Here is an 11,343-nt window from a genome sequence, read left to right as displayed (position 1 = left end):
TCCATAATTTCTTCGCCTGGGTATTATTCCTTCTAGTACCCAATCAAACACGTCACTGTCTCTCTGTCCATGTGTCAACTATACAGGTTTAACAATTTTTTTTTATTGGGTGCGATACTTGGCTGCACATTCATTCATGTCCACTCAACAGGATCCTTAGAACACATACAGTATACAGGGAGAGAGACAAGCTCTGCCTTCAACACCATCCTTCCAGACAGGCTAGTGACCAAACTACTAGACCTGGGACTATCACACTCTATATGTGCATGGATCAAGGACTTCCTGACCGACCGCCCCCAGAGGGTGCGGGTGGGCTCCCACACCTCCACAGCCCTCAGACTCAGCACTGGGTCCCCCCAGGGCTGCGTGCTAAGCCCCATCCTCTACAACCTCTACACCTACGACTTCACCCCCGTCCACCCCAGCAACTCCATCGTAAAGTTTGCAGACGACACCACGGTGGTGGGCTGCATCTCGGGGGGGGGACGAGGCGGCGTACAGGGATGAGGTAGAGCAACTGAGCAAGCTGTGCAAGGTTAACAACCTGCTGCTGAACAAGTCAAAGACCCAGGAAATCATCGTGGACTTCAGGAGGAAAAAGTCAGAGATCCAGCCCCTGCTCATCGACGGAGAGAGCGTGCAGAGAGTCTCAGCCCTCCGATTCCTGGGGGTGCACATACAGGATGACCTGTCCTGGAAGAACAACACAACAGCCACCATCAAGAAGGCACAACAGCGGCTCTACTTCCTGAGAGTCCTCAGGAAGGAACACATCAAGCAGGAGATAATGGTGGCCTACTACCGCGGCGCAGTGGAGAGCATCCTCACCTACGGCATCTGCAACTGGTTCTCCAGCTGCACAACCGCGGAGAGAAATGCGCTACAGAGAGTCGTGAGAACAGCCCAGAAGATCACCGGCGGCCCCCTCCCCCCTCTGGAAGAGCTGTACAACACACGCTGTCTCAGGAAGGCCTCCAAGATCTCCAGAGACCCAACCCACCCTGGGTACGAACACTTTACCCGGCTGCCCTCGAAAAGGCGGTACAGGACCATGGCCGCAAGGACAAACAGACTGAAGAACAGCTTCTACCCCAGGGCCATCCAGGCCCTGAACACAGCAAAGACCTAGGTTCTGGGCCCTGGACAGTCTGGACGGATTGATGGCAGCTGCTGGACTGAAAAAATCAGGTGTAGGGCTGAGGCACAAATATGTACATTCCTAGCCTGCAAACTGCGACACTTTAAATGAATGTGCAATAACACTATGTGCAATATGACAACCCTAGTCGTCTATCTGTACAGTATAGTATAGTGGATAGTGTACATAGCCTTTATTTATGTAAACCAGCTCCTTCCCTTCTTGTGTTTTTTTTCTTCTTTTTTTTTCTTCTTTCCTAGCACCAGGGGAGCCACCCCTCCTAAAATGTCGTTGTTTGGTACCTGTACTATAGCAATGACAATAAAGACCATTCATTCAAATGTTTTGAGAGGCATTCATTTTGTAAAAGCACACAACACCTGTATCACCTATGTTGCTATGCTGTACCACGTTCCCAGTCCCCCAGTCCCCTCGTTTCTCTCGATCTCCACTTCTCTAGATCGACATTTACATTTTACATTTACATTTTTGGCATTTAGCAGACGCCTTATTCCAAAGCGACTTACAATCAATACATTTGAATACTAAGCATGTGAATCAGCAGTCCACTATTCGTTGCAGGAAGAGTACTCTAGCTCGGGCCCGGGGCCACTGATTATCGCCTTCTACTAAAACGTTTTTTATTTTTTTTATTTTAATTTTTTTATTATTACTGGAGAAACTGAGAAACAGTACAAGGGGGATAGTAGAAGTTCTTAGGGACACAGTAAAGGGGAAAGCGGGTGTCTTTAGGACACGTAGTGGTGAGGGTCAGAAGATGTCTCAGGAGGAGCAGTTAAGATGTAACCTGAAGAGATGGGTCTTCAGTCTACGACGGAAGATGGGTAGTGACTCTGCCGTTCTGACAGCCGTGGGGAGCTCATTCCACCAGCGGGGAGCCAGTGTTGTGAAGAGACGTGATCGGGCAGCCCGACTGCTGTGTAGAGGAGGTGGGGCCAGTCGGCCAGCCGAGGTGGAGGAATGGAGTGAGCGGGCAGGGGTTTGGGGGGTTACCATTTCCTTCAGGTAGGCAGGGGCTGTCCCTTTAGCTGCCTGGTATGCAAGCACCAGGGTCTTGAATCTGATGCGAGCTGCTATCGGGAGCCAGTGCAGGGTGCGAAGGAGAGGGGTGACATGCGAGTATTTGGGGAGGTTGAATACCAGCCGGGCAGCAGCATTCTGGATGAGCTGCAGAGGTCTAATGGCTGAAGCGGGGAGCCCAGCCAGGAGTACATTGCAGTAATCCAGGCGGGAGATGACCAGTGCCTGGGTCAAGAGTTGCGCTGCCTCTCTGGTAAGGAAGGGTCGTATCCTTCTGATGTTGTAGAGGAGGAATCTGCAGGAGCGAGCCGTTGCTGCAATGTTCTCCGCACAGGATAGTCGGTTATCCAGGATCACTCCAAGGTTCTTGGCTGTCAGGGAGGGGGTTACAGTAGAGTTCTCCACTGTGATGGAGAAGTCTTGGAGAGGGCAGGCTTTCCCGGGGATGAAGAGGAGCTCGGTCTTGTTAAGATTGAGCTTGAGATGGTGGTCAGCCATCCAAGTTGAAATGTCAGCGAGACATGCTGAGATACGGGTTGCCACGTGTACATCAGACGGGGGGAAGGACAGGAAGAGTTGAGTGTCGTCTGCGTAGCTGTGGTAGGAGAGCCCATGTGAAGAGATTACCGAGCCAAGAGACTTGGTGTAGAGGGAGAAGAGTAGGGGCCCTAGGACGGAACCCTGGGGAACTCCACTGGAGAGGGTTCGTGGAGAAGATAGCGATTCTCTCCAGGTCACCTGGTAGGAGCGGCCCGCCAGGTAGGAAGAAAACCAGGAGTGTGCGGTGCCAGAGATGCCCAGGTCTGAGAGGATGGAGAGAAGGATCTGGTGATTGACTGTGTCGAAGGCAGCAGACAGGTCAAGGAGAATGAGAACAGAGGAGAGGGAGGAAGCTTGGGCAGAGTGGAGGGCTTCCGTGACAGCAATGCCCAGCCTTGAAGCCGGATTGGTGGGGGTCTAAGTGATCCATCTTCCGGAGATAGTCAGTCATGTTCCCAGACGCACACTTCCCCAGACTCCCACATCCTCAGACACTCATTTCTTTAGACCCCGACTTCTCTAGACTCCCATGTCCCCAGAGCCCCATGTCCTCAGGTCCCCAGGTCCCTGGGTCTGGGTGAAGTGAACAGATGCGTAGGTCTCCGCCCCCAGCGTTGCCCTCACAGGGCTCCATTGATGCCTCTATGCCTGTAATGTGGCGGTGTGTCGTCCCTGGAGATAGCGAAGGCAACATGGTTGTTTACACTCCACTAGGCTCCAGACAGCAAGCTGATGCTCTCAGCACGCCCTTTCATGCCCTGCTGACACCCAAACCACAAACAGCAAACAGCACCATTATTCATTTTTACCTCTGCTAACTCCAATTTTGTCTAACTCTGTCAGAGTTAATGCGCTCACTCTCTCTCTCTCTCTCTCTCTCTCTCTCTCTCTCTCTCTCTCTCTCTCTCTCTCTCTCTCTCTCTCTCTCTCTCTCCCTCCCCCTCCCCCTCTTTCTTCCTCCCTCTCTCTCTTTCTCCCCCCCCCCTTCTTTCTGTGTTTGACAAGCAAAGAGAGAGGTGTGTGTGTGTGTGTGTGCGTGTGCGTAAGTGCTTAAGAGTGTAAGTGCATGTGTAATTGTGTGTGGGTATGTGTGTGCCTGTGTGTGACTATGTGCGTGCCTGTGTGTGCGTGCCAGTGTGTGTGTGCGCGTGTGCGTGTGTGTGTGTGCGTGTGTGTGTGTGTGTGTGTGCCTGTGTGCGTGCCTTTGTGTGTGTGTGTGTGTGTGTGTGTGTGTGCCTGTGTGCGTGTGCCTGTGTGCGTGTGTGTGTGTGCCTGTGTGCGTGCCTTTGTGTGTGTGTGTGTGTGTGTGTGTGTGTGTGTGTGTGTGTGTGTGTGCTGACTGTGATATTGCCAGGCTGCGTCTCCTGTCACATCATCAGATGCCCAGCCTACACCGTCTCAGATGAAACAAAAGGCCTTTGTGCTCTGAAATGTCTCAACCTCCACAGAGAGAGAGGAGAGAGGCTGGGTCTCCATTGACTCTCTGGGAACATCGCAGTCTCATCTAAGTTCATTATGCTTATGCAGATCCTGTTATTTACAATCAATGGGAATTAATCAGCAGACACACTATTTAATTGCCCCTCATTCATTGAAAAACACTTGGGGCAGATGCCGGCGATAAACATTGAAAACACATCCTGAAAATCAGCAAGTTAGCCGTTGCATGAGCAGGCCTACGCTTGTGTTTGCTTACGGACGGTTTAAAGTTCTGCGTAAAGTCGACGCCGTAGCCTTGCGTAGTCCCGCGTGGCCTTACGTTGCCTACGGAGAGGGTTAACGTGCACATCTCCAACATTTTAAGAACGCGTTCAGCGCGGTCAGTTTCTACGCAACAGTAAGCTCTGTGATTGGTCCGCTTGGTAGCACATGATTCCGACTCTCTCGTAGGCCAAAATGCGGAAGTCATGACAGAAATGTCATTCACCTTTTCTGTAATTACTTATTAATAAAGATTTGAAAAATTATGATAACCATCGTATTATCTTAGTTTAATGTCATTTCAATGCATCATAGAACTTTTATTTACAACAAGCATAACAACAAAAAGATCGCTATTATGCCGCTTTGAGCTCCGTTGCGGTCCTAACCGGAAGAGGCACAGCACAGGGCCATAGAAAACACACTGCCACCTAGCGATGTGACGGTGTAATTGCAGCGCGGCCTACGCAGAAGTGTAAAGTGCGAGAGCCCTTACGTAGGGAACGTAAGCTACGCACGTAAATTCGACGCAGAACTTTAAATCGGCCTTTACTGTGCAAGATTTGTTTACTGTGCAGGATATGTTTACTGTGCAGGATATGTTTGTGACATATCATGTCAGATTCTATTCAGCTGTTTCCATAACCTTTTGAAAATATATTGTTCAGTCGGCAGTAGTTTAATCTGTCTCTCTCTCCCTCCTTCCTTCTTTCTCTCCCTCTCTCTCACCCCCCCCCCCCCCCCCCCCCCCCTTCCCACTCTCCCTGTCTTGCAGTCGGAGGTGTCATGGATACCCAACAAGCACTACTCGGGTATCTACGGCCTGATGAAGCTGACCCTAACCAAAGCGCTGCCCTCTGACCTCACCAAGGTCATCGTCCTGGATACGGACATCACCTTCGCCACGGACATTGCAGAACTCTGGGCAATCTTCAGGAAGTTCACCGGTACGACCTTTGACCTTGACGAAGATGTTTCGATGGCTGATTTGTTGATTATTGTTATTGATTAATGCCTCGATTATTGGTGATGGCAGATAAACAGGTGATCGGGCTGGTGGAGAACCAGAGTGACTGGTACCTGGGGAATCTATGGAAGAATCACAAACCCTGGCCCGCCCTGGGAAGAGGCTTCAACACAGGTGTGTGTGTGTGTGTGTGTGTGTGTGTGTGTGTGTGTGTGGGGGTGTGTGTGTGTGGGGGGGGGTGTGTGGGGGTGTGTGTAGGGGTGTGTGTGTGGGTGGGTGTGTGTGTGTGTGTGTGTGACTGACAGGACGTGTCTCGTCTCTGACATGTTGCAGGGGTCATCCTGCTCTACTTGGAGCGCCTGCGGAGGATCGACTGGGAGCTGATGTGGAGGCTGACCGCAGAAAGAGAGCTCATGAGCATGCTCAGTACGTCGCTCGCAGACCAGGTCAGTTACATCACCACACCACCAGGGGGGGCTGTCTGTTTCAGGGCATCATATCTCCATTGACACTGGCACAAATGGAAAGATGGTATATTGTTTTGTCTGGGCAGAAATGTCTATATAACGTCTGAGAATGTCTATATGATAATGCATGGGAGAGGTGTTTACAAGTCAAAGGTTAAATAAAAGAAACAACTATATAAATCAGGTGTTGTTGTGTGCAGGATATCTTTAACGCCTTCATAAAGCAGAACCCGGTCCTGGTGCATCAGCTGCCCTGCTTCTGGAACGTGCAGCTGTCTGACCACACACGCTCAGAGCAGTGTTACACAGAGGTGTCAGACCTCAAGGTAGGGCTCCGCCTTGAATTAATAATTCAACACACACACATACATGTATAAACACACTCACACACCATTTAGCAGCAAGGACTTCTCTCTAAACATTGTGTTCTGTGTCAGGTGATCCACTGGAACTCCCCTAAGAAGCTGCGCGTGAAGAACAAGCACGTGGAGTTCTTCCGGAACCTCTACCTGACCTTCCTGGAGTACGATGGGAACCTGCTCCGAAGAGAGCTGTTCGGCTGCCCCAGCCAAGCCACCACAGAGAGCCTGCGAGTGAGTGCCACCACCAGTGATGTGAATAACGGCGTTAAAATAAACGGCGTTACTAACAGCGTTACTTTTTTCAGTAACGGGTAATCTAATTGATTACTATTTCCATCGTTATAACGCCGTTACCGTTACCGGTAATTAAATGCGGCGCGTTACTAGTTACTACTGAAGCTTCTCATTGTCATCCGACCTCAGTCACAGCTGGGAGGGGAGGGGCGAGACAACCGCGCAAGTGATCATGATTGGCTATGGTAGAGTTAAGTGATCATGATTGGCTATGGTAGAGAAAATGTCATGGTAAGCCAACCATAGTTCAGTGTTGTGCGGATGTTTCTACACACAAACCACACGCGCGCACAGCACCACACACACACTCAAACTATCAGAGAGATACACGCAGCAATGATATATATATATATATATTATATATAATATATATTACACTGTAACTATCAGAGAGATACACGCAGCAATGATATATATATATATTATATATAATAGATATTACACTGTAACTATCAGAGAGATACACGCAGCAATGATATATATATATATATATATATATATATATTATATATAATAGATATTACACTGTAACTATCAGAGAGATACACGCAGCAATGGCGAGTCCCGAGTGTTCTGAGGTGAACGGTGCGTTTTCACGGTGGAAGTACAGGCACTATTTCAGTACTACTTTAAAAGCACTTCATATTGTTTAACTGTTAACTTTTGTAATGAAGAAAATACTTGAAGTACAATATGTCTACCAGTTGTGGTCTGTTGAAGTGCAATAAATATAAAAAATTCCCTGCTGAAACCTGCTCAGAAAAGAAGATCACATTTATCTTCTAATATGGCAGTGGGTAAGCTTTTCCTTGTCACATTTGGCTGACTGACCTTAACTTAGCCCGCTGCACCATGGTAAAAAGTAACGCAATAGTTACTTTCCTTAGTAACTAGTTACTTTTATAATGAAGTAATTCAGTTACTAACTCAGTTACTTTTTGGGATAAGTAACTAGTAACTATAACTAATTACTTTTTTAAAGTAACGTGCCCAACACTGGCCACCACCACCTTGATCTTTAACCTTTATTTATCCATGTTAGTCTCAATACGACCCAAATACCCAAATAGACTGTGGCATTCAAGCGATGATTGATTTGTATTAACGGGCCCAAGGTGTGCCAAGAAAACATTCCCCACACCATTGCGCCACTTGAATGAATGAGAAGGTGTACAGCCGTTCCTAATAAAGTGTCCGGTGAGTGTAGATATGGAGTCTGATCCAGTGGCCTCTCCTCTGTCCAGCTGCAGGGCGCCCTGGAGGAGCTGGACGAGGACGACCAGTGTTACGACTTCCGACGTGAGCGAATCACAGTGCACCGTGTGCACCTCTACTTCCTGCAGTACGAGTACACGGCCACCGGGGACGACACGGACGTCACCCTGGTCGCCCAGCTCTCCATGGACAGGTAACCATGGAAACTCATTCCTGACTGTTGACTATTATGTTGAAATCATGTGGTTGAATGGAATAACGTTTGAGATAGACGAAATTCAACAATACGAGTAGTATTATCATCATCATCATCATCATCATCATCACCGTCTTCTTTTTCTTCCTCCTCCTCCTCTTCTCCCCCCCCTTCCTCCTCTCCTGCAGGCTTCAGATGCTGGAGGCTATCTGTAAGCACTGGGAGGGCCCCATCAGCCTGGCGTTGTACATGTCTGATGCTGAGGCCCAGCAGTTCCTCCGCTACGCCCAGGCCTCGGAGGTCCTCAAGAACCGCAAGAACGTGGGCTACCACATCGTCTACAAGGAGGGCCAGTTCTATCCTGTCAACCTGGTACGCAACGTGGCACTGAGGAACGCCAACACGCCATACGTATTCTTGGCTGACGTAGACTTCCTGCCCATGTATGGCCTCTACGATTACCTCAGGTGAGATGAGTCCCCATAATAATGGTTATAAAAAAATTATTATGATAATAGTAACCTTATTGATATAACAGATGCAATGGGTCATTTTCAGATAAATGTTCGGGTTCTACAACCTTTACATTAGACGTTGAGAAGTGATGTGTCACAGGTTGTCTTGGCTGATTTATTGGTTGTATATTAACAATATACTGTATATATTTAATTCCTAAATTAGTTATGGATGTTGTATTGGTTTTAAGGCCAGGGTCGGTTTTAGAACGTTGCAGAGAAAAACTCGGCAAACACTTGAAACCGACGTTCTAAAACTGGGGAGTTCAAACCAAAGATCCACAACGAGATGCACACAGACACAGGCGACCGTTTCCATAACAACAACAAAAAACAACAACAACAACAACAAAGTTGCGTTTACCCGGATGAGACATTCCAATGGGAATGTATACCAATCTGGCTATAATTCCAGATTAACCTTGACGTCAATGAATAGACTTTAGGGTGAGCTATTAGTTAGCTAGTTAGCTAAGCTGATTGTAGTGATAACACTTATCACTTATCGTATGAGGAATTGGAAACCGGGGATATACTGGCGTTTACCAATTTCGCTCACCTATTTCCTGAGCAACTTCGTCATCTGGAGGAGTTGGTGAGGCCATTAATCCAAAAACAAAACACTAACTGCAGGGACTTTATCTTTGATTTTAACTGGCCTTTAGATGTGCAGGTTGTCTTGGCTGGGGTATTGGTTGTATATGAACAGCGTATGTGTTTGGTGTCTGCAGAAGGTCTGTGGTCCAGTTGGACATGACCCACACTAAGAAGGCTCTGGTGGTACCGGCCTTTGAGACGCTTCGCTACCGACTCTCCTACCCCAAATCCAAAGCTGAGCTGCTCTCCATGCTGGACGTGGGGACTCTCTATACCTTCAGGTACAGTTGCAGCTCTGCTCCCACCATTGGGTGATCTTAGTCAGATATTTAGTTTTTGTTGGTTCGTTTGTTGGTCAACTCTAAGTTTGATTGTCTATATGTGCATTATTTGTAAAGTCAAATTGAATTCCAGAAAAATAATCGACCTAATGAGTCTCTTTAAGTGATAACTGATGGTTTTGAGTGAACAGTTAAGGAAAACGATAGCACTATACAAGTTGATCTTATAATGTACCTTCCTGTTAACTTGTAGTTACAGTGGTATGGTAATAACATTGTGTCAATGTGTTGTTACATGGTAATATAATGTTCTTGTTTCTCCAGGTATCATGTCTGGACCAAGGGCCATGCTCCTACCAACTACGCCAAATGGCGGACAGCCACCACACCCTACAAGGTGGAGTGGGAGGCGGACTTTGAGCCATACGTGGTGGTGAGGCGGGATTGTCCTGAGTACGACCAGCGCTTTGTCGGGTTCGGCTGGAACAAGGTGTCCCACATCATGGAGCTGGATGCACAGGTACAGAATGGAGCGTGGTTGTTGGTTGTTCGGGTGTTGATTTTGTGAAAACAAAATAACATTTTCACTCTAATCTCAAAAGACTCAACTCAAAGTAATCTCCACACATGAAAGCTGTGTAACCGCCCCCCCTTGATGTAAAGCCTCTTTTCATTTTAGGAAGTTGATTAGGATTATTGTAATGATTACATCAGATTTTATTAAGCTTATTCAAGTGATTGGGTCGGATTTGATTTACTGCAGACTAAGTAGAAATAATAGATGTTGTAAGGGCTCATTAATCAAAGTCAAGCTCAGACTCAAGTGCTCAGCACCTCAGAGCAAATCACCGGACATGTTCACAGTAGTCCCACCTAACCAGGGGTGGCTGGTGGAGTTCATGATGGTGAAATCTGGTGAAATCTCATGACAGGCTCATTGTAATGCACAGAAACCCATGTGTTTGATACCATTCCTTATTTAATTCCATTCATTACTTTGATACCATCCCTCCTTCCATTCCATGCAGTACAATGAGCCTATTTCCACCCACCCTAGCCTCCTCTTCCACCTAACATATCTCAGACACAAATTTGTCTCCTTGTCCTTCCCGTCTCTCAGGAGTACGAGCTGATGGTTCTCCCAAATGCATTCATGATCCACATGCCCCACGCCCCCAGCTTCGACATCTCCAAGTTCCGCTCCAGCCCCGGGTACCGCTACTGCCTGACCACCCTGAAGGACGAGTTCCATCAAGACATGTCCCGAAAGTACGGTGCCGCCGCCCTCAAGTACCTCACTGCCCAGAGGAACATCTAAAGCAGGACTCCCCAAGGGCAGGACTCACATTGGGCCCTTAGACAAGTGTTCAATGCCCCCCCTTGCTGTTCTCTGACAAGGAGAAGGGTTTAGGGACAGAACGAGGCTCAGCTACAGGCCGATATCACTGCTGAAGCCTCAAGCTGGAGCTTGACAACCCTGGTGAAGGAAACGGCAGCCCTTGTGTTCGCTTTCCAGGCTCAGCTTTTCCTCCCAACTCCTACTATAATGGATTATGTTACCAAAATGGAATCAAAACAAAACTGACCATACCAAACAGACAGAAAACAGAAATAGAAGAAAAAGACTAACGGTTGAGTCACTTAACATTTGACTCACTGGGAGGACAAGTCACCTGAAAGAGATTCCGATCACTTTCATGCTTTAAGGCTGAGGAAAGATGACAATTATCGTTGATTTGTTCTGATAATCAGGGCTTTTCTGGAAATGAAGGTGGAACCAATCCGTCACATGGACATAGGACCTGGAACTTCAGGATAGGGAACGATGCTGTCACATGTGGGAACAGCAGAACTCCCTCGTCTCTTCAAGGGGACAAATCTGAATCAAATTCGGAAAGGCCAATTGAACTGGAGGAACATTTAAGCCTTATAATTTTCCATGATATTTAATAAGATATTTAATGCGATTTCCTTTTTTCTCTATGTAAATGATTATCAAAGAGTAATGAACAATGGCATATACAAT

General features: G+C 47.6%; 1 protein-coding gene across 1 annotated transcript in view; it reads left to right on the top strand.

The window, feature by feature from the left end:
- The window catches only part of large2 (LARGE xylosyl- and glucuronyltransferase 2), a gene marked incomplete at both ends in the record, with an annotated part of 12,782 nt that extends 2,147 nt beyond the window's left edge, over positions 1 to 10,635 (top strand). Inside the window, 10 exons of the mRNA XM_080525062.1 lie at positions 5,199 to 5,370; positions 5,460 to 5,564; positions 5,724 to 5,836; positions 6,058 to 6,183; positions 6,295 to 6,450; positions 7,758 to 7,921; positions 8,113 to 8,391; positions 9,171 to 9,317; positions 9,642 to 9,837; positions 10,438 to 10,635. Coding sequence (XP_080381188.1) covers positions 5,199 to 5,370; positions 5,460 to 5,564; positions 5,724 to 5,836; positions 6,058 to 6,183; positions 6,295 to 6,450; positions 7,758 to 7,921; positions 8,113 to 8,391; positions 9,171 to 9,317; positions 9,642 to 9,837; positions 10,438 to 10,635 — 1,656 coding nt within the window. The remainder of the gene's footprint in view (positions 1 to 5,198; positions 5,371 to 5,459; positions 5,565 to 5,723; positions 5,837 to 6,057; positions 6,184 to 6,294; positions 6,451 to 7,757; positions 7,922 to 8,112; positions 8,392 to 9,170; positions 9,318 to 9,641; positions 9,838 to 10,437) is intronic.
- Positions 10,636 to 11,343: the final 708 nt, after the last annotated feature.

This window comes from Nansenia antarctica (assembly GCF_963989245.1).
Source record: "Nansenia antarctica genome assembly, chromosome: 3".
NCBI lineage: Eukaryota > Metazoa > Chordata > Actinopteri > Argentiniformes > Microstomatidae > Nansenia > Nansenia antarctica.
Note: the sequence above shows the minus strand (reverse complement) of the source record. Positions and strands in the feature narration are given on the sequence as shown.